We start from the raw sequence: 27,405 nt of genomic DNA on the forward strand, positions 1-27,405 counted from the left end.
TGAAACCCATGTCTTGCATACATCTGTGCGTAGTGGTTCTTGAAGCACTGACTCCAGCTGCAGTCCACTCTTTGTGAATCTCCCCCACATTTTTGAATGGGTTTTGTTTCACAATCCTCTCCAGGGTGCGGTTATCCCTATTGCTTGTACACTTTTTTCTACCACATCTTTTCCTTCCCTTCGCCTCTCTATTAATGTGCTTGGACACAGAGCTCTGTGAACAGCCAGCCTCTTTTGCAATGAACTTTTGTGTCTTGCCCTCCTTGTGAAATGTGTCAATGGTCATCTTTTGGACAACTGTCAAGTCAGCAGTCTTCCCCATGATTGTGTAGCCTACAGAACTAGAGTAAGAGACCATTTAAAGGCCTTTGCAGGTGTTTTGAGTTAATTAGCTGATTAGAGTGTGGCACCAGGTGTCTTCAATATTGAACCTTTTTCACAATATTCTAATTTTCTGAGATACTGAATTTGGGATTTTCCTTAGTTGTCAGTTATAATCATCAAAATTAAAAGAAATAAACATTTGAAATATATCAGTCTGTGTGTAATGAATGAATATAATATACAAGTTTCACTTTTTGAATGGAATTAGTGAAATAAATCAACTTTTTGATGATATTCTAATTATAGGACCAGCACCTGTATATTCTGAAGGTTTTTACAGAGGGATTTGTTGATATATAATTTGCCTGATTTTATACATTTTATTCCTAAAAAAATGGTGAAAATAAATGTTTTTCTGGCTGTTGATAGTATTTTCTGATTTATGGAGTGATAAAAAGGGATATCCAAAATTCCCTCTGTAAAAAAACTTTGAATTTAATATGTGCAAAAACTTAAACGAGAATTCTGAACCTGACGTCATCCAATATTCACATTTTTGTTATAGAAAGCGCCTCATTTGCATATTTAAACATTACATTTTAGAAAACTTGTAATAAAAAAATGTTATTCACCTGGGGTGTCTCGCGATATCAAATAGCACCAAAAGGGAGGACAAGAACAGCTGCCAGAGGAAAAAGGCCTTTTATTATTTCATATGGAATAATGTGGAAAAAATTTGTGCTAATAAATAACAGTGTCACGGTTCTGTTAGTGTTTCTCACCACCTTCTGCCTGAGTTAGTCATTTGTTGTCTTGGTTACTCGTTATGTTCAGCTGTGCACTCATTATCTCACTCGTTATCACATGTACTTAAGTTCGATTGTGTTTGCGTTGCATTGTTTGGTCTCGTTGATTATGTTGCATGTGGTGTACCAGTTTCTGCATTTGTTGTGCCTGTGAATTATCTAGTAAAGAGTCTATTTGAACTTAATCCGTCTTCATCATGTTATCTACACCGCCTGCGCGGTGTGACAAAGAGACCAAGCAAGGAGCATTTGTTTATGAAATGCAGAGAGCTTTACAGGTAATTTTTCAATGTTATAACTGCACTGCTCCAAACTAAATTAAATAGAAGATTATCTCTCATTTTATTGTCCAAATATTTATTGTCCAAACTAAAAATCAAGCTACACGCTGTTCTTAAAATTTTATTCCTATCATTGACAAAAACCACAAAATTCAACCAAAGAAATATTTCATTAAAAGGTAGAGTCTTACTAAAGCTGAAGGTTTATCTGGATTAACATATGCAGCATTAAATACAATTGCAAGTGTCTTAACTGTGAGTGTAAATGCAATTTTAAAAAAAACATTTAAATGATCATTTTGCTACAGTGTTTGCTTAAATATGTTAAAGCTGCTGTATGTAACTTGTTTTGGTTAAAAATTATCCAAAATCAATTTGTTGGATTCTGTTGGTAATAGGCACAGCAAATACATAACCAGCCATAACATATCCTTACCTCAGCCCGATTTACAACGGCAATCTTGTAATAATGTTTTATAATAAAATCGGTACTGGTGGGTTTCTGCGGGAAATTCCAGCATGCCGCCGTTCACCTTTGCGTCTTTACGTCACGTCTGTTTACATAAAGGAGACCCAGGTAGTAGGCTATATGGCATGTGAGGATGCGGCCGGTGGCGGATCATTTATAGCCTTTTCTCAAAGCAGCTGGAATATGACAGATTAACGTTAGAGATTAGAGTGTACAAAAATTTAAATCTACAGGTAACGCTTATGCACACTAAACCCAATGCTGATGTTGATAACATTAACAATTTGAGAACAAAGTATAACAATAATAATGATTTGCAAAGTTTGATGTGATCCGAGCTAAGCGATCGTTAGATTTAATCACCATTGGCAGCGTGATTTATATCAATGCTTTTTTTTCCTCAGTTGGTCAGAACAAAAGTGGCATAAGATTTATTACTTGTTCAGATGACATTTTCTGGTGAAAATTCTTATTTTGGTCATACTTCAAGACTACAATCTGTGATTCTGAAGTACAGTATCAACACTGATGTGGTGACTGACAGCAAACATTAGATTCATCCACACTGAGGAGCCGTGCCGATTCACACCCCACATAAAGGGATACACATTCACTGATGCTCCAGAAAAAAACATGATGCATTAATAGATAGGGGGTGAAAACATTTGGAATATGAAGATCAAGGTAAATTGTATTTAATTTGTGTTCCGGGAAACATGCAAGTATTTTCTGTTGCTTCCGAAGGGCAGTACTAAATGAAAAAAAAATGATATTCAAGCGACATAAGAAAAATTTGGACCTCTTCATCCTGTTCAAAAGTTCTGTCCTGCCCCCCCCCCCCTCCCCCCCTTAATGCATCGTGTTTGTTTGAACTTTTTTTAATAGTTGTGTTTGATATCTGTCAGCGAGGCGCCGTGCGTACTTTTAACTCAGCTGATTGCAAAGGCTCAAAGGGACGACCCCGGAGAGATGTAAGAACCAGGGTCAGATCCCAAGAGCGTACAGAGGGAGGCCGGAGAGGATTCAGTCTCCTCGCCCCCCTCAAGAACCTGATGATCAGATCGTGCTTCCCTAGCGATTTACCATCAACTGCATAGTGATGTGCGGTGATAGCGGCAACATACACCTTGAGGGTGGAAGGAGACAGCCTTCGCTCCAGGCCCTCTTGCAGAAAGGAAAGCACGGCTCTGACCGAACATGATCGGGGGTCCTCTCGGTGAGAGGAGCACCATTCGATGAACAGGTTCCACTTCAACACATAGAGGTTCCTCGTAGAAGGAGCTCTAGCGGAAGTGATAGTGTCTGCGACCGCTTGCGGGAAATCACTCAGAACCTCCGCATCCCGTCCAGGGACCACACATGGAGTTTCCACAGGTCGGGACGCGGGTGCCAGAGGGTGCCCCGTCTCTGAGTCAGGAGGTCCTTCCTCAGAGGAATGGGCCAGGGAGGTGCTGTCGCGAGGAGCGTGAGGTCCGAGAACCAGGTCCGTGTGGGCCAGTATGGAGCCACTAACAAGACCTGCTCCTCGTCCTCCCTGACTTTGCACAGGAGCTGTGCAAGAAGGCTCAGGGAATAGAACCACTGGCAGTGGGCAGTCTCCGGGGAGGTGAACAGAACTATCTGTGCCTCGCCGACGCGCTGCCAGATCAGCTGGACCACCTTGGGATGGAGTCTACATTCGCCCGGAAGCGGAGGCTGCCGTGAGAGCTCGTCGGCTGCACGGTTGAGCACGCCTGGGACATGAATGGCACAAAGCGACCTCAGATGCTTCTGACTCCATAGCAAGAGAAGGCGGGCGAGTTGCGACATACGGCGGGAGCGTAGACCACCCTGATGGTTGATGTACGCAACGGCCGCAGTGCTGTCCGAGCGGACCAGTACGTGCTTGTCTGTCAACAGCTCCTGGAAGCGGCCCAGTGCAAGACGTACTGCTAGCAACTCGACCGAATCCAGTTCCATACCGAGATAAGAGATCCTCTGCCTGGGGGAGAGTTTGCTCTTGTCCCAGTTGACCCGAAGACCCAACCGGCTGAGGTGAGCTAACACCATGTCCCTGTGTTCGCACAACTGCTCCCGCGAGCTGGCCAGGATGAGCCAGTCGTCAAGGTAGTTGAGGATGCGAGGTAGTCTGTTCCTTGAGCGGAACAATGGCCGCCTCCGCAACCTTCATAAAGACGCGGGGTGACAGGGCCAGCCCGAAGGGTAGGACTTTGTACTGATATGCCCGACCCTCAAACGCAAACCGTAGAAGGGGTCTGTGATGAGGCAGAATCGAGACATGAAAGTACGCGTCCTTCAGGTCGATCGCTGCAAACCAATCCTGGGGACGGATGCATTCGAAAATGCGCTTCTACGTAAGCATCTTGAACGGCAGCCTGTGAAGGGACCGATTCAGGACACGCAGATCCAGGATTGGCCATAGCCCACCGCCCTTCTTGGGTACAATGAAGTAGGGGCTGGAGAACCCTGACTCCATATCGGCTGGAGGGACCGGCTCGACTGCATCCTTCGCCAGGAAGACAGCAATCTCCGCCCGGAGAACAGGTGCATTGTCCAGGGACACACGAGTGTAATGGACACCCCTGAACACCGGGGGACGCCGGGCGAACTGAATCGCATAGTCGAGTCTGATGGTACGCATGAGCCAGCGGGACGGGCTGGAAAGCGCTAGCCAGGCTTCCAGACACCAGAGCCAGCGGGACCAAATGCACCACAGACGTACCGGGCGTGGGCACATGGGAGGTGGCCTCGACCAACACACTGGGACCTGCTGGCGAAGTGAGAGGGGGCTGAGAGTGGCGAGGCGGGGCCTCGCGCACTGCCAGCCGTGCCCTCTTGGGACCTGGAGGGTTAGAAAACAGTTCTACTTCGTGGGTACCACTGGACTCCGGAGAGCCAGCGGCGGAACAAGCCAAAATTCTCCACCCGGCCCTCCTCCGGGGAGGGAGCGATGCGGGCATCGTCTCCCGAAGAACTGTTTACATCAGCTCCAGGTCACCCGTTTCTCCAGGACCGCTTCTCGCTAGCCAACTGGCTTGGCTGCGGGCTGAGCGGGCTGGGTTTTAGGCCAGCTTGTGAGATGAGAGCATCGAGAAAGCGTACTTTGACGACGACACACCTCGCAAGGCTAGCCAGGGGTGTTTCCGGACCACCACGGTGGACATTGTCTGGCCAGGGGCCTCCGCTATGACTTGCATCATGCGTTGCTCAACCCTGACTCAGAACTACCCAATGCAATGAGTGCTTTGGCCTTCCACAGACTTGCCGGGGGCCAAGACCCATGCAGGGCAGAGGTGGTGTGCCTGTAGCACTGCCACCCCACCATAGAGGGTAGTGAGAGAGAATAAAATTTTAATGCAGATTATGGCCCTTTTGGCATTCCATTTTTGGGACCAAAAAAGGCTTCCAAACAGCCAAGTTTTTCATGCACGTCCGGGCTAAGACAGGGGGCGGGACAAGGCGAGTACGCATCGCACCACGCCCCCAGGGGCCCGCGAAAGCATGTTCGTTAACTCTGAATCTGATTCAGCATGAGCACATCACAACCGTGGGACGCTCAGCCTCATCTTCATGTCCAGAGCCCAACAACCGTCTCTCCAATGTAGCAGTCGACATCTGATCCTCTGCTGGAGCCCTGACTATGACACTAGGTCCCCCATGAGAAGGACCAGCAATCCACCCAGAAGTTACCAGTCATGTGGGACAGTGAACGTGGCCGTCTAACTGAACGACACACAGCGCTGAGCGCCGACGTGGCCATGTTGTTACCAAACATAAACCACCCATGAACACAGTCACAACATGTTTGCGATGCATTAGAGGAGTGGGGGGCCCACGGAGATTGGCTCGGCGGGTATTGCCCCACTGTGATCCTCTGGTCACCCTGGCTTATTCACCAAAAGTAGTACTTTTCTGATTCAGAAAGAGAAATTAGATCGGGGAATAGGTGAGGGGACTCCACCTCATTTGAGGCACTCGAGTCTCGACCACACATCTAGAGCGCCGAACAACGCGTTGGGTTGCCATGGCAATGTGCGCTGTCAGCCGGCAGGCGTGGGCATGCTCTCTTTTTTTGTTTACAAGAGAATATGAACCACCCACAAACACAGTCTCAGCACGCTAAGCAGACATGAGAGAAAGTGATTGTGGCCGTCAGTGAGGATAGGAAACGACCGCCTCCAGAAACGCACAGACAGAATGACGTCTTGAAAAAGACGCAGTGTCTGTCTGTGAAGCTCTTTTAGAAGCTCTTGTTCTTTGTGCCGAAGCACACAGGGAACAGCCGCGATGTGACTGCAGGTACACTTTTCACTCCCTGAGTCACAGACACGGAGGAACCGGCCCAAATCGCAAACCAAACGGGGCAAATAATGCTGTGAAAACAGCAGTTGAGAGCTGTATAACAGCTCGAGAAGCTCACTCTGGGAAAGCTTGCGGCCTCGCTGTAAGGTGCCATAAAGCCAGCACTGTAGAACAAAAGCTCTTCAAAGGCTTGCGAAGTCACTCTCAGACTAATAGCAGGGACACACAAATTGGCTCCGAAGCGAAAGACAGAGTGCGATGGCATCTGCTCCCCTGTTTATACCACCTGGCGGGGGGCGGAGGCGGTGCACATTATGCAAATATCGCACGCCAACTTCATTGGCCTGTTGTAGTTCACTCGAAGCTGATAGGGCTCTCTAGCGATATCCCAATTCGTCGGTCACTACTGACGTACGTCGAACGTGACCGACTGAAAGGGAATCAAGGGTTCACAAACTTTTGAACTGGGTCATTTGAATAAATTCAGCTTTTTTTTTTTTGTCCTATGGATTATATGTAAACATCTTTTATGTAAAATATCTTACTAAGGACAGTACTAAATAAAAAATAACATGCATTTTGTATGATCTCTCTTATTTTGTTAAAATTTTGCACATTTTCACAGATTCTACAAGTGGTTCACATACTCTTTCTTGCCACTATATAAAGGCCATTTCTTTGTATTCCCGAACTCTTCTCTTTTGCTGTCTCCAGTGTCACGTCTTGCAACACATCATCCAAAGGTAATTACCCTTTTTTGTACTTTATAGCAAAGCTCTTTCTAATACATGGTTTTCTCTATTTTACCAACATGCTCCTAATAAAATCTTAAAATAAGTTGTAGTGTCTTCCTTTATAAAACATATTCTTATTAAAGTACTTTCAAAAACCAGTTGTTTTGTCTTTTTACAAAAACAGTTGTTTTGTCTTTCTTAATAAACAATTATTACATTCTTTATTAAATGCTTTACAAAACCAGTTGTCTTGTTTTCTTTGATATATTCTATAAACCAAACATCTATTTTCCTCCAAGTTATCTTACATCTATTTTTTTATATAAAAAGTTATCTCTTATAAATCTCTTATTTCCATTTTTCAAGGTATCTTTTTTCTTTATCTTCAAATCGCAGTTGTGATTTTCCTTACTATTACTCTTATAAATCACTTATCTCAGTAAATGTTTTTTCTTCTTAAATAAATCTCAGTTGTGTTCTCATTATTATTCTTTGTAAGCAGAAGAGGTACAGCTAGCACAGAAAAGTTGCATTTCCTAATGAAGCAGGGCGTGGCTGATAACAACAGTGTGCAGTGTGTGTCTAAATAAGCAGTTCCTCTTTCACTGAAGGGGGTTTTCGTACGGCTCTGTATCACTGTGTTAATGGATATTGAGCATTCTGCTGACAGTAATAATCTCCTGCATCTTCAGGCTGGACATTCCTAATATTGAGCATGAAGTTTGTTTCTGATCTCCCATCAGTGAATCTCTCAGAAACTCCAGACACTTTGCTACCAACACCATAGAACAGGAGTTTGGGTGTTTGTCCAGGTTTCTGGTGATACCAGGCTACATGGGATGATACAGCAGTACTGCTTGATCTGCAATTGAGAGTGACGCTGCTTCCCACTGACACTTGATTCACGGATGGACTCTGAGTCAGAATGATCTCAGCAAAACAACCTGCCGTCACAGCACCATCAGTCAGTGTTACAGTCAAACACACGATACATGAGAAGAATGTTACAACATTTATAAAGCTCTTCTAAAAAGCTCTGAATATTCAACAGTAATCTCACCAGCAAGAGAAAGCAGTAGAGAGCAGATAATCAGACCGTTGGCAGTCATCTTTGCTAAGAATGAGTGAGAACAGACGAGATCTGCTGTTTATAGTCCTGACCGGCAGACAGTCCGTCTTAAACAGAGGGGTGGTGCACATATTCAAAGCTGCTTCCTTTCAGGAGAAAATCTGTCACACTGATTAAAAAAAAACAAAAAAACTTAAATTCTGTTTACAGAGATTATTAAATTAGATGTAATTTCTCCACTTATAAAGATTTCGTATCAGTATTTCTCAATAGTTTCCTATGCTGGTGATTTCTAATGAACATTCAGTAGTTGACCATCAGTGAATCAACTGAAGTTACATTAATCTTAACATTGTTCATTATTTTTTTAAATGAAATGTGTATTTTATTTATTTATTTATTTGAAGTGTAATTGAGCACAATAGCAAATCAAATGAAAGATGTTGTTTTGGAGATTCAGTGAACAGTGCAGCTACTGAAGCGTTCAGGAGGTTTTTGTACATCTGCTCTATTAGTTTGTATCACTGTGGTTGACTTTCGGCAGCGGCGCCAGACTGGATGTTGGCAGTAAGTAAATAATCAAATCATTTTAGTGCAGTACAGGGTTGTCATATTTAGTCATGTAACTGTAATTTATGACATTAAAAATGGAATGTATTACTTTGTATTGGGGGGGACTTTTCTATTTGATATGCTTACAGTAAATATAGTGTAGGATTATATTTGTGAGTCATACTTATTCATACTTAGTCATACATATTAGTTAAACTTAAGTGATTTTTGAACCACTTAAGCAGGAATTAAGTACTTTATATGTAATTTCATAATTATTTCTATGCCTTTTCAAATATGGTTAAAGTGAACTGAAGCATTTTTGTGAATGAAAACTTGTAATTTCAATTGAAATGTGCTTGTCATGTATTTAAATATATTTGTGATTACACATTTGAAAAGATGAAGCTACAATTTAGTTCATTTAAAATATATTAACTTGTAATGTAATGTAAAATCGAATAACACGCTAGAGTTATAATGAAGTACTTTACATGTACTTTAGTATGTTAGGCAACACATCAAAATAAGTGTACTTCTTTAAAGCATGACAAAAGATTACTAAAACATAATGATTTGAATATTTAATGTAAATCTTTTAATTTGACATTATTGCAACGTGCACTTTATAAAAGCATATACTTAAGTGTGTTAAGACACACAGTCATGAAAGTGTGCTCTCTTTAAGTGCACTTTAAGTGGCCTTTTATTATTTTACTTTGTGATGATAAGAATGTTGTCTGTCACATTCATCTGTTATAAAATGTGTTAAGATGTTTGTTAAGAGAGTTGTTTGTTGTCCCGCTGCTCTTCTTCTCTCAGGCAACACTCCTCCTAAAGTGATCATCCTGTCCCCGTCCAGTGCAGAGATCTCCTCTCTGAACTCAGCGACACTGCTGTGTGTGGCCAGCGAGGGCTTCCCGTCAGACTGGAGCCTGAGCTGGAAGGTGGACGGGAGCGGCAGGTCTCAGGAGAGCAGCGCTGGGCTCCTGGAGAAGGACGCTCTGTACAGCTGGAGCAGCAGCCTGACTCTCTCTGAGCAGGAGTGGATGAAGAGCGTGTCAGTGAGCTGTGAGGCCACACGGAGCGGCCAGCCTGCAGTCACTGCAGAACTGAGGAGAGATCAGTGTTCAGAGTAGATCTGCTCAGTCTCTCCTCTGCCTTCTGCTTCATCCTTCTGACTGATGACGTCTCACTTCTGCTTCTCTGATCTCATTCACACAAGAGCATGCTGTGATTTTCTGTTAGAACTGAAATAAAATAAATATAAATAATATTGTGCCTATCTTTGATTTCTTTTGTTTGATTTGAGGAAAAAAAAAAAGTTTCATCATTTATTATATATATAGTCCTTCTGTTACAAATCAATGTTTTTAAAAGTACAAATTTTCCATTAAATTTCCATGCAAAATTATGTAGCCTCTCAAATCTTATGGGGTGGTCTGCATCAAAGAAAAAATAAAAATAAATAAATGGAGTCACATTGCAAGAAATGTTGACTTCCCTATAAAGTATTTCATCTAAAATACACAAATAAATTTCACTCAGTGAAGCATGACAACACCTGCACAGTAAATTATGAAACAAGAAAGTCATCTTGAAACAGCATTTGTATGTGTTGCTATTGTTAACAAAAATTAAAACTTATCAGGAATTGAAATCTAAAATAAAATAAAAATATTTAAAAAATATATATATATATTAAAATTATTCACACCAATTTTTGGTTCCCCAAAGAACCTTTAAGTGAACAGTTCTGAAAAGAACCATGTTTTTTTTCTTAGTGTGAAGAACATTTTGAAAATCTAAAGAATCTTTTTTCCCACCATAAAGAACCTTTTGTGGAATGGAAAGCTGTCACATGTGTTGTGCAGAAATTCAAACATGAATGATTCAGAATGACAATATCAAAACCAAAACACACAGGAGATTCTTCAGGAACAGCATACTCACATAAGCTTGGACTAATCAGTAACCAAGGTAACAAACAAGGAGGAATTAGTAACTAAGGAGATGGGAACTAAACTGAAAGGAACACAAGAAACATACTGTATACACATGAAAGAAAACACTGATACATAACGTGATCCTAACATTACTCCCCCTACCACTAGGCACATCCTCGTGCCGTAAACTACAGTCCCAGAGTGGAGGGAGGGAGGGGGTCTTAGAGGTGGATGTGGAGCTGGTGTAGGGGGCAGAGAACTGGAGGAACTTGCTGAGGGGAACACCAAGGTGGAGGGGAAGGAGAGCGGAGCCAAGATTGAGCCCTGACAGGATTCCTGGAAAAATCCTGAGGGTTGACCGACTGAAGTGGAGCTAGACGAAGTGGAGACCCCACTGAAACCGGCAGGATGACAACCTAGGGTGACATCAAAGGCCAGGCAGTCCAAGGTGACGCCACAGATTTGAGTGATCGAGGCGGAGATGGAGGCCTGGCAGAACAGGGCGACAACAGGGAGGGAGGAACAAGACAGAGCTGGAAGGAAGAAGAAACCTGGTGGAGCCGAAGGAGTGAAGGGTTGAGGTGCAGCTGGTGGTCTGGGAGTCCATGGCGAAACCAGGATGATGAGAGACCAAGGCGTAGACGGAGGACTGAGGGAGTTTGAGTGATGGCAGACCATGATGGAGCTGAGGGAGGGCTGACAGGCCGAGGTGGAGAAATGGACCTGGAGGCTAGAGGTATATCCTGTTAAAAAAAAAAAACAGCATATGCTGGTTATGTTTTGAAGCATGGCAGCTGGTTTGAGCTGGTTTATGTTGGTCCTTAGTTGGTCATGACCTGGCTTAAGCTGGTCCTCAGCTAGAGCTAGTTGCTTAGGACCAGCACTTGACCAGCTTAAACCAGCTTATGACCAGCTGCCATGCTTCAAAACATACCTAACTAGCATATGCTGTTTTTTCAACAGGATAGCCAGATAATCTGCTTCACAGAGCTGTGCTGGTGGTGAAGGGTCCCAAAGCAAAGCTGAAGAGCTGGAGAGAGTCAGCGGTGCAGTCGGATCTCAGCAGATCAGGCTGGCTCATGGATGGACTGTCCTGATTTTCTGACTGTATGGCAGATCTTGCTGAAAAACACCTCAGCCCATGTTTTTGAGCTGCCTGAAGATTGCTCTAATTATCATAATAACTATTTTTGCAGGAAGTGGATCAGAGTTTAATAATGAGTGTTGCATTTTTAATGTGACTTGTCAAGTTACAAATGGTTATTTTTAATGTAGCTTATCAAAAGATGCAGATGTCTCAAGAGTCAAAAAAAAAAAAAGATAAGAACATTAAGTATTTTTTTGGAAATACTAAATATTCAAAACATTTTTTCTTAATTAAAAAAATTATAAAAAGAAAATTGCAGTTAAGATGAATTTTATTCTTAAGAATATTGCTTGAATCAGGGCCCAGATTTCTTTTGTGTTCGGAGTTTTAAAAACTGGCTCCAATCATAGTAATATGTGTGTAAATCAGCAGTTCCTCTTTTACTGAAGGGGGTTTTTGTACGGCTCTGTATCACTGTGTTAATGGAGTCTCATAATGCTGCTGACAATAATAATCTCCTGCATCTTCAGGCTGGACATTTCTAATATTGAGCATGAAGTTTGTTCCTGATCTCCCATCAGTGAATCTCTCAGAAACTCCAGACACTTTGCTACCAACACTAGAGAACAGGAGTTTGGGTGTTTGTCCAGGTTTCTGGTGATACCAGGCTAAACTGGATGTAAAACTAGAACTGCTGGACCTGCAGTTGAGAGTGACGCTGCTTCCCACTGACACTTGATTCACGGATGGACTCTGAGTCAGAATGATCTCAGCAAAACAACCTGCCGTCACAGCACCATCAGTCAGTGTTACAGTCAAACACACGATACATGAGAAGAATGTTACAACATTTATAAAGCTCTTCTAAAAAGCTCTGAATATTCAACAGTAATCTCACCAGCAAGAGAAAGCAGTAGAGAGCAGATAATCAGACCGTTGGCAGTCATCTTTGCTAAGAATGAGTGAGAACAGACGAGATCTGCTGTTTATAGTCCTGACCGGCAGACAGTCCGTCTTAAACAGAGGGGTGGTGCACATATTCAAAGCTGCTTCCTTTCAGGAGAAAATCTGTCACACTGATTAAAAAAAAATCAGATTAAAAATATATTAAATGTAATTTCTTCATGTATTAAGATTTTGTATCAGTATCGGCTGATATTTCTGAAGCATTTCCTACAGTATATGCTGATGATTTCTAATGAACATTCAGTAGTTGACCATCAGTGAATCAACTGGAGTTTAGATTGTAATGTTTAAATGTAGAATCATATATTAGATCATTTTTCCTTTATAAAAAATTAAATGTGTAATTTTTATTGAACTGTAATTGAGCACAATATCAAATCAAATGTAAGGTGTTGTTTTGGAGATTCAGTGAACAGTGCAGCTACTGAAGCGTTCAGGAGGTTTTTGTACATCTGCTCTATTAGTTTGTATCACTGTGAAAAACTTTTGGCAGCGGCACCAGACTGGATGTTGGCAGTAAGTAAATAATCAAATCATTTTAATGCAGTAGTTTAGTCATGTAACTGTAATTTATGACATTAAAGTGGATATTTTACTTTGTATTGGGGGAAAACTTTTATATTTGAAATGCTTACAGTAAATATCAGTTTAGGTTTGTATTTGAGAGTTGATACTTCAGAAACATACTGCAAATGTTTTTACCACAGAAAAAGCTTTTGAACATTTTCATCCATATTAGACAGGAAAAAAAGATACATTGGATAAATATTGACATGCTATAAGAGCAGGAGAAAAATATATATTGAAATGTGAAATACTACTAAAAATAACTAAATAAATAACTAAATAAATACATAAATAAATACCCATAACATAAAAAATGTACTATAGGCTATAAGAGATTTTTTCAGTCCACTTTGAACAAAACAACTGTAAAACTCATTCATGTTCAACAATGTCAAAGGAAACATCAAAACATCTAAATGTTGTTTCTGCCAACAGATATTGTAAAATTCATAAAAATTCATATTAAATGCATATTAATTGCAATTAGCTGTACATAAAAGTGATATTTTGACCCATGTAAGTAGGACCTAAGTACATCTTTATATATAATTTAATAAATATTTCTATTGTCTTTGTAATATGACAATAGAATATGACAGTGCATTTTTTGTGATTTAAAACTTTAATGTAATTTCTATTGAAACTTGTCTGTCATGTAATTAAATATACTTGTGATTGCACATTTGTAAAGATGAAGCTGCAATTAAATACATTTAAAATAAATATATTAACTTTAAGCGTAATATCAAATATCACTACAGTTAAAATTAAAATCATCTCTACATGTTCTTTATTATGTTAGTCAACACGTCAAAATAAGTGTACATCTCTAAAACATGACAAAATATTATTAAAACATAATTATTTAAATAGGTACCTTAATTACTATACATTATTACAAAGTGCATTTTTTAAAAGTGTACTTAAGTGTGTTCAGAAACAGTCATGAAAGTGTGCTCTCTTTAAGAACACTTAAGTGGCTTTTTATTTCATTAATATTATATTATCTGCAAATACAATTTTTCAAAAATATACTACAAGTGCACATTCCATACAATTAAGTGCACTTCTTTTTTTCACAAGAACTAACAACACAGTAACGTCTACCTTCATTATACAGTAGTTGACAGTTTAAATTTATACTGGTTGTATTGTGTTTACTTGTTACTCAACAGCTATTACAAAAATATATATATAAATGTAATTTTAGTTTGGATGACTGAATTCACAAACTGTATTCTAATTCAAAACAGTTAATAGGTGAAAAAAAAAACAAGCAGTTACGCAATAGCTTTAGTTACTAACTTCACACTTTCCATGTTATTTAAAAATGTCAATATGATTTTTCAGCTTGAAAAATGTTCATCATATATTGCTTTGTCTATTTAAACTGATGGTGGGAACGTTGTCTGTCACGTCAATCTCTAATAAAATGTGTTAAGATGTTTGTTAAGAGAGTTGTTTGTTGTCCCGCTGCTCTTCTTCTTTTAGGCAACACACCTCCTAAAGTGATCATCCTGTCCCCGTCCAGTGCAGAGATCTCCTCTCTGAACTCAGCGACACTGCTGTGTGTGGCCAGCGAGGGCTTCCCGTCAGACTGGAGCCTGAGCTGGAAGGTGGACGGGAGCGGCAGGTCTCAGGAGAGCAGCGCTGGGCTCCTGGAGAAGGACGCTCTGTACAGCTGGAGCAGCAGCCTGACTCTCTCTGAGCAGGAGTGGATGAAGAGCGTGTCAGTGAGCTGTGAGGCCACACGGAGCGGCCAGCCTGCAGTCACTGCAGAACTGAGGAGAGATCAGTGTTCAGAGTAGATCCGCTCAGTCTCTCCTCTGCCTTCTGCTTCATCCTTCTGACTGATGACGTCTCACTTCTGCTTCTCTGATCTCATTCACACAAGAGCATGCTGTGATTTTCTGTTAGAACTGAAATAAAATAAATAACATTGTGCTTGTCTTTGATTCCTTTTGTATGATTTGAGAAAAAAAAAAAAAAAGTCATTTGTTTTAATCATTTATTATTTTATACAGTCCTGCTGTTAAAAATCAGTGTTTAGAAGTACAAATATTCCATTTGATTTTCTTGTAATAATGTAGCCTCTCAAATCTTATGGGGTGGTCTGCATCAAAAAAAATAAAATAAAAAAATAAAATTAGATGGAGTCACATTGCAAGAAATGTTGACTTCCCTATAAAGTATTTCATGTCAAGTACACAAATAAATTTCACTCAGTGAAGCATGACAACACCTGCACAGTAAATTATGAAACAAGAAAGTCATCTTGAAACAGCATTTGCAAGTGTTGCTATTGTTAACAAAAACTATAACTTCACAGTAATTGAAATAAATCTAAAATAAAATAAAACATATTAAAAATAAAGGCTCCAAAAGGGGTTTTTCACAGTGATGCCATTTTTTTGTTCCCCAAAAAACCTTTCAGTAAGCAGTTCTAAAGAGAAACGTGTTTTAGATTACAGCCCGGAGAGTACTGCATAATTAAAACAAATTTACAGCGTACCTTTCAGTAATTATAGCATACCTATAGAGTACGTAAGTGAAGGTATAAGGGAACAATATGTGAAGTTTGGGGAATAAAGGGGTAACAACCAGGAAAATTAACAAATTATTTATACTGTAAGTATATTAGAACTATGAGTACTTACTCTACTATTATGATAATCAAACAATCTTACGTTTGGGAGCAATTTAGCGAGGATATACAGTATCTCACAAAAGCGAGTACACCCCTCACATTTCAGCAACCATTTTAGTATATCTTCTCAAGGGACAATACTATAGAAATGAAACTTGTATATATTTTAGAGTAGTCAATGTGCTGCTTGTATAGCAGAATAGATTTACTGTCCTCTGAAAATAACTCAAAATACAGCCATTATTGTCAAAATAGCTGGCAACAATAGTGAGTACACCCTAAGTGATAACAGTTGTATGTTGTTTAACCATGCAAAGCCATGTCCTTTCATCATGTTCATGATTTTGTCTGCTTGACAGGACCATACAAATGTGTGGATCTTGTATTAGAGCAGTTAAAATTTGGTGCTTTGAGTACAATTCTCTCATACTGATCACTGGATGTTCAACATGCACCTCATGGCAAAGAACTCTCTGAGGATTTGAGAATTAGAATTGTTGCTCTCCACAAAGATGGCCTAGGCTACAAGAAGTTCGGTAACACCCTGAAACTGAGTTACAGCACAGTAGCCAGGGTCATAGAGAGAGGTTTTCCAAGACGGGTTTCACTCAGAACAGGCCAAAGAAGTTGAATCAAAGAAGTTGAGACCTTGTGCTGTGCGTCAGGTGCTGGCTTCAAAAAACAGACGCATGAGTGCTGCCAGCATTGCTTTAGAGGTTGCAGAAGCGGAAGGTCAGCTTGTCAGTGCTCAGACCATACGCCGCACACTGCAAAAAGTCGGTTTGCATGGCCGTCGTCCCAGAAGGAAGCCTCTTCTGAAGCTGGCTCACAAGAAAACCCGCAAACAGTTTGCTGAAGACAACATGTCCAAGAGCATGAATTACTGGAACCTTGTCCTGTGGTCTGATAGACTAAAAACTTGTTATGAAACTTGTTTGGCTCAGATGGTGTCCAGCATGTGTGGCGACGCCCTGGTGAGGAGTGCCAAGAAAATTGTGTCTTGCCTACAGTTAAGCATGGTGGTGGTAGCATCATGGTCTGGAGCTGCATGAGTGCTGCTGGTACCTGGGAGCTCTGCTTCATTGAGGGAAACATGGATTCCAACATGTACTGTGACATTCTGAAGCAGAACATGATGCCCTCCCTTCAGAAACTAGGCTGAACGGCATGATAATGACCCCAAACACCTGCCTTGCTGAGGAAGCTGAAGGTGAAGGCGATGGAGTGGCCAAGTATGTCTCCAGACCTGAACCCTATTGAGCACCTGTGGGGCATCCTCAAGCGGAAGGTGGAGAAGTGCCATGTGTCTAACATCCAGCAGCTCCATGATGTCATTATGGAGGAGTTGAAGAGGATCCCAGCAACAACCTGTGCAGCTCTGGTGAATTCCATGCCCAGGAGGATTAAGGCAGTGCTAGATAACAGTGGTGCTCACACAAAATATTGACACTTTGAACACAGTTTTGACATGTTCACTTAGGGTGTACTCACTTTTGTTGCCAGTTATTTAGACAATAATGGCTGTATGTTGACTTATTTTCAGAGGACAGTAAATCTGTACTGCTATACAAGCTGCACATTGTCTACTCTAAAGTATATCCAATTTTAATTTCTATAGTATTGTCCCTTGAGAATATATAATGAAATGGTTGCTGAAATGTGAGGGGTGTACTCACTTTTGTGAGATACTGTACACTGCGCACCTTTTTGTAATAGTGTATCTGTCATGGAGTCACAACCGTCACAGACCAATTACAACCCATCGTCACCAGATCAGCACGCCCCACCCACTCGTTCACTTTCCCCGGAATTCTGATTCACTGCACCTGCACCTCATCATCAGCACTCACTATAAAGAGACACTTCTCCCACACTCCCTTGTCTGGTCTCGTCCGTACGAACACTAAAGACCTTCCTCATATGGAAGCTGCCCTTCATCTGCTTCTGATCCGTTCATCTGCAAGAGAGACTTTACAGTTACTTCAAGCTAAGTCTTCATTCTGTCTGCATATTGTTATCTACTCACCAGTCTGCATTCCTGTCCAGTTCCGTGCCTCTGTTAAATAAACTCTGTGTTTTATTCAAATTACCTGTCTGCATCCTTCTGTTGTGTGATAGTACCAACATAAAGGCTTTTTTAAAATCTGGGTACATCAGTGCATTTATACAGAATTGTATATTATATATCAAAAGTGCAGCTGTTTTAGTTTGGGTTTCTGTGTTTCAAGCCAACTAAAACTATTGCAATTTTTTTTTTTTTTTTTTTTTTTTTAACACTGGGGAAGTATTGTTACATGTAGTTACAGGGTGCTTGTTACCCTCTTGCTCCATTAAGTTACAGGGTAAATGTGACATTGCGCGCTGTAAATTAAAGTGGTGCTTGTTACTCTCTTGTTTCATGTAGTTACAGGATAAGTACAATAAAAAGCACACACAATCTGATATCACTGATTTTTAAAATCTTTATTTGAAAAGCAACTTAATTCAAAACAGATTTTCAACTCTTCTTATTCAATTATTCATTGTTTTAAAATAAACTTTTCATTTCAAATACTGAAGTCCTGACAGAAAGTAACATGTTTTGTCCTTTTCTTTGTTTCTCTTGCTTGTCTTCTTCCTCCTCGTTTCTCTTCTTTTTAGTCTTTCCACAGTTGAATCTTAAGAAGGAATCCCATGTCTTTTGCTATTCTGTATTATGCATTAAAAGAAAATACAGTACACCCAGAAATGTTCTCATAATTTTCTCATCTTTTCGCTTCCAACCGTCACCAGCATGAGAGTTGAGTTCACGTTTGACGTAAACCTGTTGTGAAACGCAACGTGAAATGTAACGTAAGAGTGCTGTGAAACTCGAGCCAGAGCTGGAATTTTTGTATTCCTGTCTTGTTTGTTTCTTATTGTTGTTGTCTGTTATTGTTTGTATTTTGATGTGGGCATTATTTAAAAAAAAAAAACTGATGGCATGACTTTTCGCGAGAATTTCTCGACGTGCTTACGTCACAAGTCATCAAGCGTGAACTCAACCCTCTCATGTACACACAGATGACAGTTGGTTGGAAGCGATAGTCTACTGTTTAAAATATTGGTATTTTTCTTACAAACGCTTATTGTTTCACTTCAGAAGACAATGATTCATCCATTGGGGTCGTATGGATTGCTGTTGTTATTGCTATATATGCTATTTGATGCCTCAACTTTAAGGAACCAATGAGCTTGCATTAGCAGATTTTATTTTATTTTTCTAAAAACCTTCGTTTGTGTTTATCTGAAGAAAGAAATTCATATAGATCTCGGATGACATGAGGCTAAAAGAATGAAATGTTGATTTTTAAAAAAAAAATGTTTTAAAAAGTGTTGTAAAACTGTTTTGAATTAAGTTGTTTTACAAATAAAGGTTTCCTAGTCAGTGATATCAGATTGGGTATGAGTTTTTACTGTACTTACCCTGTAACTTCATGGAACAAGAGGGTAACAAGCACCACTTTAATTTACAGCCCGCAATGTCATACTTAACCTGTAACTACATGAAACAAGAGTATATTTCCCCAGTATTTAAAAGTTGCAATAGTTTTAGTTTTACTCACCTTGAAACACAGAAGCCCAAACTAAAATAGCTGCACTTCTGCTATCAAAAAAAAAATACTGTATAAATGCACTGAAATGTACTGCGTAATTAAAAAAAAACAAAAAAAAAACGCCTTTATATTGATACACCACTGAAGGGTTGGATTCTGGAATCCACTGCTGCTTCAATATACATCTTTTGAGTTATTATTCAACATTTATCTTTCTAAATATTAAATTATTTGAATGACTTCTTTAATGTATGTTAAAGCTTTTATTTTCATTTTCAAACACTAGAGAATAATGATGAATATTGTCTGTACCTCACTGAGAGAAAAGTACAACGTATCAGTATGTTTTGGGGAAGTTTAACCAACTTCAACCTTGGAGAAGCTATGCATCCTTTGTATCTGTGTATGTGCGTTAGTGTTCTGTGCAGGTCCTTTCTTTGTTCTGATGGACAACTGGCGCTCTGCTTCAGACCTGACGACGCCTTTTCATGACTTAACAGCTCACCCTGTGCCTAAGTTCAGGGTCCGAGCGTTAGAATCGTGATGGATGAAGATATGCTTCTGCCTATCAGTCCATGTGAGGACATTTTCTAAGTTTATCTACTTCTTAACCAATCAGAATCATTCAACCTGAAGTAATGACATAGTTAGTGGACTCTGTTAGGGTATAATTGTTGTGGAAATGTGAATGTACGCAGAGCGGCCTACGAACTCCTTGTGAGAATTGAAGCTGGCTTCTGCTGATGAAACTGCAAACTATTCTCCAGTAAAATTTCTTCAATTTATTTTAACTCTGACTCCGGGTCTTCATTCATCATATCTGGTCTTTTGGGTCTTTTACTGTAAAATTCCACTACACCATTATTACAAAAAGGTGCACAGTGTATGTTTTCGCTAAATTGTCAATTCACCTGTCACTCATCTCACCTGCACCATATATAAGTATTCACCAAAACTCACAGTCTTCGTCTAGTCTCGTCTCGTCTTAGACTCCCTCCGTGTTCCTCTTCCCGCTACTTACCAGTTGTGACCTACCTGTGTTATTCTTCGTCTCCAGTTCTCCATTCTCTGATCTCCTTTCTCCAAGTCCTCCATCTCCAGTCACCTTCTCTGGATCCCCTCATCTACCTGCAATTAAGAAAATGAAAGTTATTCAGCCATATATTCAGTGACTGTACCTTTGTGTTGTTCTTCTCACCTGTTTGTGGATATCCAGCCTGCGTCTTAAAAGTTGCGATAGTTTTAGTTTTACTCACTTTGAAAATATTTAAAGTGAACCTGACATTACTCCTCCTCCCACTAGGCGCATCCTTGTGCCGTGCACAACTGTCCCAGAGTGGAGGGAGGGAGTCTTAGAGGTGTACGTGGAGCTGATGAAGGACAAGGAACTAGAGGAACTTGCTGAGGGGAACACTAATGTGGAGAAGAAAGTGAGAGGAGCTGAGATTGAGCCCTGACAGGTTTCCTTGATGAAGCCTGAAGGCTGACCGACTGAGCCAAAACCAGATGAAGCGGAGCCCCCAGTTAAATCAGCAGGATGACGGCCTAGGGCAACATCGAAGGCCAGACGGTCCAAGGTGACGCCACAGGCTTGAGTGACCGAGGCAGAGACGGAGGCCTGGCAGAACAGGGCGACACCGGAGGGAGCGAGGAACAAGACAGAGCTGGAGGGAAGAAGGAACCTGGTGGAGCCGAAGGAGTGGAGGGTTGATGTGCAGCCGGAGGCCTGGAAGTCCATGGCAAAAACCAGGATGATGAGAGACCAAGGCATAAACGGAGGAAAAAGGGAGCCTGAGTAATGGCAGACTACGGTGGACATGAGTGAGCACAGAGCCAAAGAGCTGACTGGCTGAGATGGAGAAATGGACCTGGAGGCTGGAGGTATAGCCAGATAATCTGAATCACAGAGCTGTGCTGGTGGGAAAGGGTCCCGAAGGGATCAAGGCGAAGCCGAGGAGCTGGAGAGAGTCAGTGGTGCAGGTGGAGCCGAGTCCAGGGGACTGGGCGGACCCAGCGTTGAGTGTGGAGACAATGGGGTGGGCAGGACATTGGGTGGGACAGTGTTATCAATGACATTGTCTGGACCGGGCTGAGAAGGGAAGAGTTTGGGGGTGGGGAGTTGGGTGGGAGCTGTTCCATGTTGATGTTGATGAGTCAGCACTCCTCGGCTGGCTCACGGGTGGACTGTCCTGATTTTGCTGAAAAACACGTCAGACCATCATTTTGCACTGCCTGCAGATTGCTGTATTTATAATTATGTCACACACTATTTTTACTAATGTTTATTTTTAATATAACAGCCTGTCAAAAGATGCAGATGTCTCAAGAACAGTCTTAAGAAAAAAGATGAGAACATTCTTAAGAAGTATTTTTGGGAAAACTAAATATTCTAAACTTTTTTTCTTAAGTTGAAAATAATAAGAAAATAGCAGTTAAGATTAATTTTATTCTTAAGAATGTTTTGTGAATCAGGGCCCAGATTTTTTTGAGTTCAGAATTTAAAAACTGGCTCATATCAATAGCATAATATGTGTGCAGTGTGTGTCTAAATCAGCAGTTCCTCTTTTCTGAAGGGGGTTTTTGTACGGCTCTGTATCACTGTGTTAATGGATTCTCATAATACTGCTGACAGTAATAATCTCCTGCATCTTCAGGCTGGACATTTCTAATATTGAGCATGAAGTTCGTTCCTGATCTCCCATCAGTGAATCTCTCAGAAACTCCAGACACTTTGCTACCAACACCAGAGAACAGGAGTTTGGGTGTTTGTCCAGGTTTCTGGTGATACCAGGCTAAACTGGATGTAAAACTAGAACTGCTAGACCTGCAGTTGAGAGTGACGCTGCTTCCCACAGACACTTGATTCACGGATGGACTCTGAGTCAGAATGATCTCAGCAAAACAACCTGCCGTCACAGCACCATCAGTCAGTGTTACAGTCAAACACACGATACATGAGAAGAATGTTACAACATTTATAAAGCACTTCTAAAAAGCTCTGAATATTCAACAGTAATCTCACCAGCAAGAGAAAGCAGTAGAGAGCAGATAATCAGACCGTTGGCAGTCATCTTTGCTAAGAATGAGTGAGAACAGACGAGATCTGCTGTTTATAGTCCTGACCGGCAGACAGTCCGTCTTAAACAGAGGGGTGGTGCACATATTCAAAGCTGCTTCCTTTCAGGAGAAAATCTGTCACACTGATTAAAAAAAAAAAAAAAAAACTTAAATTCTGTTTACAGAGATTATTAAATTAAATGTAATTTCTCCACTTATAAAGATTTCGTATCAGTATTTCTCAATAGTTTCCTATGCTGGTGATTTCTAATGAACATTCAGTAGTTGACCATCAGTGAATCAACTGAAGTTATATTAATCTTAACATTGTTCATTATTTTTTTAAATGAAATGTGTATTTTATTTATTTATTTATTTGAACTGTAATTGAGCACAATAGCAAATCAAATGTAAGATGTTGCTTTGGAGATTCAGTGAACAGTGCAGCTACTGAAGCGTTCAGGAGGTTTTTGTACATCTGCTCTATTAGTTTGTATCACTGTGAAAAACTTTCGGCAGTGGCACCAGACTGGATGTTGGCAGTAAGTAAATAATCAAACCATTTTAATCCAGTATAGTCTTGTCATATTTAGTCATATATTTTTTGACATTATAAATGGAATGTTTTAGTTTGTCTTGTGGAACAAAAAAATTCTATTTGATATTCTTACAGTGAATATATATGTATGTTTATATCTGAGAGTCATACAGACACATACTACAAAAGTCTTAACTACAAAAAAGTTTTGAACATTTTCACCTGTATTGGCCATGAAAAGAGATACATTTTTAAAATGTGAAATACTAGTAAAAATACGTACATAAATACGTAAATACATACATACATACCGTACATAAATACGAATAACATACCGGTATTGAAAATGTACTATAGGCTATTATAGATTTTCAACCTATACTTTGAACAAAACAATTGCAAAACTCATTCATGAGTAACATATTCATATATCAAACTGTTGTTTTGAAAATCAGGTCTTATAATACATTGTATAGAATTTCCTATTTAAACTTGCCACTATTTAAAATGTATGAAATGTATTTTACACCTCCCTTGTGAAAAAAAAAAAAGGGTGGGATAATTTTAGGAGTTCTTATTACAAAAATAATATACTTTAACAGAATATACTGAAGTGTGAACTAAATGTAATGTTTTCAGACACTTAATTGCATGTTATTTAAAAAATATATAACTTTTATACATCTTTATAATTCCATAATTACTTCTATTTTCTTTGATATACATGTATGGTTGAAGTTTCTACTGAATTTACTGACAAGCATTTTTTTGTAAGCTAAAAGATACTTTAATGTAATTTCTATTGAAATGTGCCCATCATGTATTTAAATATCCTTTTGTAAAGATGCATTTTAGTACATTAAAAAAAATATATAAACTTGTAATATCGAATAACATCAAAATAAGTTTACTTCTTTAAAGCATGACAAAATATTATAAAACATAATGATTTAAATCTTTAACTTTTAATTTGACATTATTACAAAGTGCACTTTTTAAAAAAGTGTATACTTGTGTTAAGAAACACAGTCATGAAAGTGTGCTCTCTTTAAGTGCACTTAAGTGGCCTTTTATTATATTACTTTGTCTATTTAAACTCATGGTAGGAATATTCTCTGTCATGTTAATCTCTAATAAAATTGAAAATGTTTGTTAAGAGAGTTGTTTGACATCCCGCTGCTCTTCTTCTCTCAGGCAACACTCCTCCTAAAGTGATCATCCTGTCCCCGTCCAGTGCAGAGATCTCCTCTCTGAACTCAGCGACACTGCTGTGTGTGGCCAGCGAGGGCTTCCCGTCAGACTGGAGCCTGAGCTGGAAGGTGGACGGGAGCGGCAGGTCTCAGGAGAGCAGCGCTGGGCTCCTGGAGAAGGACGCTCTGTACAGCTGGAGCAGCAGCCTGACTCTCTCTGAGCAGGAGTGGATGAAGAGCGTGTCAGTGAGCTGTGAGGCCACACGGAGCGGCCAGCCTGCAGTCACTGCAGAACTGAGGAGAGATCAGTGTTCAGAGTAGATCCGCTCAGTCTCTCCTCTGCCTTCTGCTTCATCCTTATGACTGATGACGTCTCACTTTTACTTCTCTGATCTCATTCACACAAGAGCATGCTGTGATTTTCTGTTAGAACTGAAATAAAATAAATAACATTGTGCTTGTCTTTGATTCCTTTTGTATCATTTGTGGAAAAAAATAACTGATAAAGACACTTAATTATATACAGTGGGTCCAAAAAAGTTCATGGTAATTGAAATAAAGATAAAACAAAATATAAATATTAGTTGCTTAAATGACAATTAGAAACGTTGGCTTAATTGGCAACTAACTGAAATAAAGCTGCATAGAAATATTTTAAAATATTTGTATAAAAAAAAAATGCACATAATATAAATGACTAAACCTTAAACTAAAATTAAAAATGTAAATAAAACTTAAAATGTGAAAATTAAAGCTAACTCAAAATATTAAATACTATAAATAATACTAACGTATCCCTGGTTTGTAACCCATTTTACTTGTGTAAAAGTAACTGGTTTGAAAACTTGTTTTAACTTAAGAGTGCTTTTTTGACCCACTTAAGTCAGAGTTAAGTACATCTTTATATGTAATTTCATAATTACTTCTGTTGCATTTGAAGTTGTCTGAATGGTCCTTTTTCGGGTAGGTGAATGTGTCTAGTTTTGTGGCATGTGTGTGATGTACAGGATGAGCAGCTGCAGTGTCTCTCAGCTGTATCAGTGCAGTGTGACGGAGGTTTTTGTACGGCTCTTTATCACTGTGTGATTATTGCACCAGTGTGGTCGCTCTGACAGAAATAATGTCCTGCGTCTTCGGGCTGGACTCCACTGATGGTCAGAGTGAAGTCTGCTCCATGTCCACTTCCTGTGAATCTAGATGGAGCTCCAGTGAAACGATTCGTGGCCTGGTAAATGACTAGTTTAGGAGCTTCTCCAAATCCCCTGAAGTACCAAGCGATACGGTCGTTAAGATGCACCGGCCTGTTGGCTTTGCAGTTTATTCTTACTTCTTGTCCTGGTTGGGCTGTTGTTATTGACGGTGTCTGAGTGATGGTGACCTGTCCTTTGCACTCTAAAAGAGTCAGATGTACCATGAGATACCAAATAATGACATGATAGTTTATGCAATAAAGATCTAGTCTGATTATACAAACCCTGACAAAATACTGCAAGCATCGAGATAAAATAATGATGAAAGTCATTGTTTTTCTGTGATGAAGATATTGCTCTGTGTTAAACTCTTTCAAAGCACTCTTTAAAACATTGAAGCATGTGCTGCAAATGCAAAGTGATGTTATATATGTAAATGTTCATGGTGATTAGAGCAGCAAAGTCTAATGTAAAAGCAAATAAAAACAATAATTCATGTAAATAGCATTTAGCAGTGTTGGGAACATACAAAGACATAGAGAACACTGAACATTAATTACAAATGATTCTACTGAACGTTCGCTTTATGGACAACAATCACACTCAGTGGCTTTGTAAATTATCACAATAATACATACCTATACTAGTAAAATCTCTCAGTATCACTGTAGTGATTGAGTTGGACATACCAAAATAAATGGCTAAAAAATAAAACAGTTAATTTTGTCTAAAAGTTGCATGTGCTATTAAGGTTATCTCATATTTCTTTAGTAAGATATACTTATAATTTAAATCCAAATATTTGAGAATTCAGAATTTTTTTGACCACTTTTAAGAACTACAATTATTACTCATTCCATAACAATATTCTTCATCTTTAACAACAACTTAAGAAATTGAATAAGTTGTACAAAATTAACAATCGCATGTAAAAAGAGGTAAATCTGCTTTTCTAATACTATAGACAATACCAACACAAAGAGTTCTGCTAGTAGAGCATGACAATATTGCACTCATTTGTGCTTCTTGTAACACTGAATAAAGCTGAAGAACATTGTCAAAAGCATAATTCAAAAGCATTAATCCTACAGAGGTAAAATTGTTGTTAAACTGTTTTGAACAGTTACAGTGGTTTCAGTTGTAAATCTTTATTTCTTGCACACAAACCTCTTGGGGTTTGATCATGGTCACTGGAGACACTATTCTGAGACTCTCCTACCGCTGCGAATGCAAATGTGAGTTTCAGGCCACACTTCTAGTTTTACTATAGGGCTTATTTTATTCAGTGCAGGGTACTACTTAAAACATTTCAATAAAACTTTTGAGCAAGTTATGAACTGAAGTGTTTAATGTTTTGGGGTCACATCCTTTCATGACTTTGGACAAATAAAAATCGATTATGATAAAAATTGATTATGATTGTGCTGCAAGTGTGATTATTTCACTATTGTGTGGTTGCGTGTAACTGAAGTTCATCAGATGGTGCTGAAGTTTCTGAGTTTGCAGTGAGCCGTGAAGATTTTCTTCCACACACACAGGATGCAGCTGCTTCTTCTTCACACTATAGTTTATCTATGTAAATGATGAGCTCTTATATTCATATAAATTCTGTATTATACTAAATATATGGCTAATTTGAAGTGAAATTCTGAATTTGGTGAATCTCGCAAAAGATTTTCATCCTGAAATCAAAGTGAAAAATAATAAATTATATTTTGCTTGTAATATTATGAAATATTATTGCGATTTTAAATAACTGTTTTCTATTGTAATGTATTTTAAAATGTAATTTATTCCTGTGATCAAAGCTGAATTTTCAGCATCATTACGTCAGTCTTCAGCATCACATGATCCTTCAGAAATCATTCTAATTTCCTGATTTGATGCTCAAGAAACATTTATGATTATTATCAGTGTTGAAAACATTTGTGTTTCTTCATATCTTTGTGGAAACAGTGATACATTTTTCAGGGTTCTTTGATGAATAGAAAGTTCAAAAGAAAAGCATTTATTTGAAGTAGAAATCTTTTGTAACATTATAAATGTCTTTGCTGCCACTTTTGATCTATTTGTTGCATCCATTCTTAATAAACGCATTACATTAT

At 39.4% G+C, this 27,405-nt stretch overlaps 3 long non-coding RNA genes and 1 gene segment (V, D, J or C); 1 reads left to right on the plus strand and 3 right to left on the minus strand.

The window, feature by feature from the left end:
* The first annotated feature begins 4,100 nt into the window (after window positions 1–4,100).
* LOC127507775 (Ig lambda chain C region-like) lies at window positions 4,101–9,811 on the plus strand. The segment is given in 3 exon segments: window positions 4,101–4,133; window positions 8,501–8,552; window positions 9,360–9,811. Coding segments are annotated over 3 exon segments (402 nt in total).
* A 139-nt stretch (window positions 9,812–9,950) lies between these two features.
* On the minus strand, window positions 9,951–22,922 carry LOC127509070 (uncharacterized). Of its 2 annotated transcripts, none has more exons than XR_007929119.1 (3): window positions 22,348–22,922; window positions 11,418–12,352; window positions 9,951–11,226 (listed from the first exon to the last, which is right to left on the minus strand). It is a non-coding gene; the product is annotated as an uncharacterized LOC127509070 (long non-coding RNA). The 2 variants fall into 2 exon arrangements; XR_007929118.1 differs by lacking the exon at window positions 22,348–22,922 and adding an exon at window positions 12,469–12,641.
* On the minus strand, window positions 14,850–22,143 carry LOC127509072 (uncharacterized). Its single transcript, XR_007929121.1, has 3 exons — window positions 20,582–22,143; window positions 20,361–20,453; window positions 14,850–15,022 (listed from the first exon to the last, which is right to left on the minus strand). It is a non-coding gene; the product is annotated as an uncharacterized LOC127509072 (long non-coding RNA).
* A 1,605-nt stretch (window positions 22,923–24,527) lies between the features above and the next one.
* Window positions 24,528–25,726, minus strand: LOC127509071 (uncharacterized). Its single transcript, XR_007929120.1, has 3 exons — window positions 25,585–25,726; window positions 25,034–25,502; window positions 24,528–24,542 (listed from the first exon to the last, which is right to left on the minus strand). It is a non-coding gene; the product is annotated as an uncharacterized LOC127509071 (long non-coding RNA).
* Window positions 25,727–27,405: the final 1,679 nt, after the last annotated feature.

This window comes from Ctenopharyngodon idella, chromosome 3 (assembly GCF_019924925.1).
Source record: "Ctenopharyngodon idella isolate HZGC_01 chromosome 3, HZGC01, whole genome shotgun sequence".
In the NCBI taxonomy this organism is placed as follows: Eukaryota; Metazoa; Chordata; class Actinopteri; order Cypriniformes; family Xenocyprididae; genus Ctenopharyngodon; species Ctenopharyngodon idella.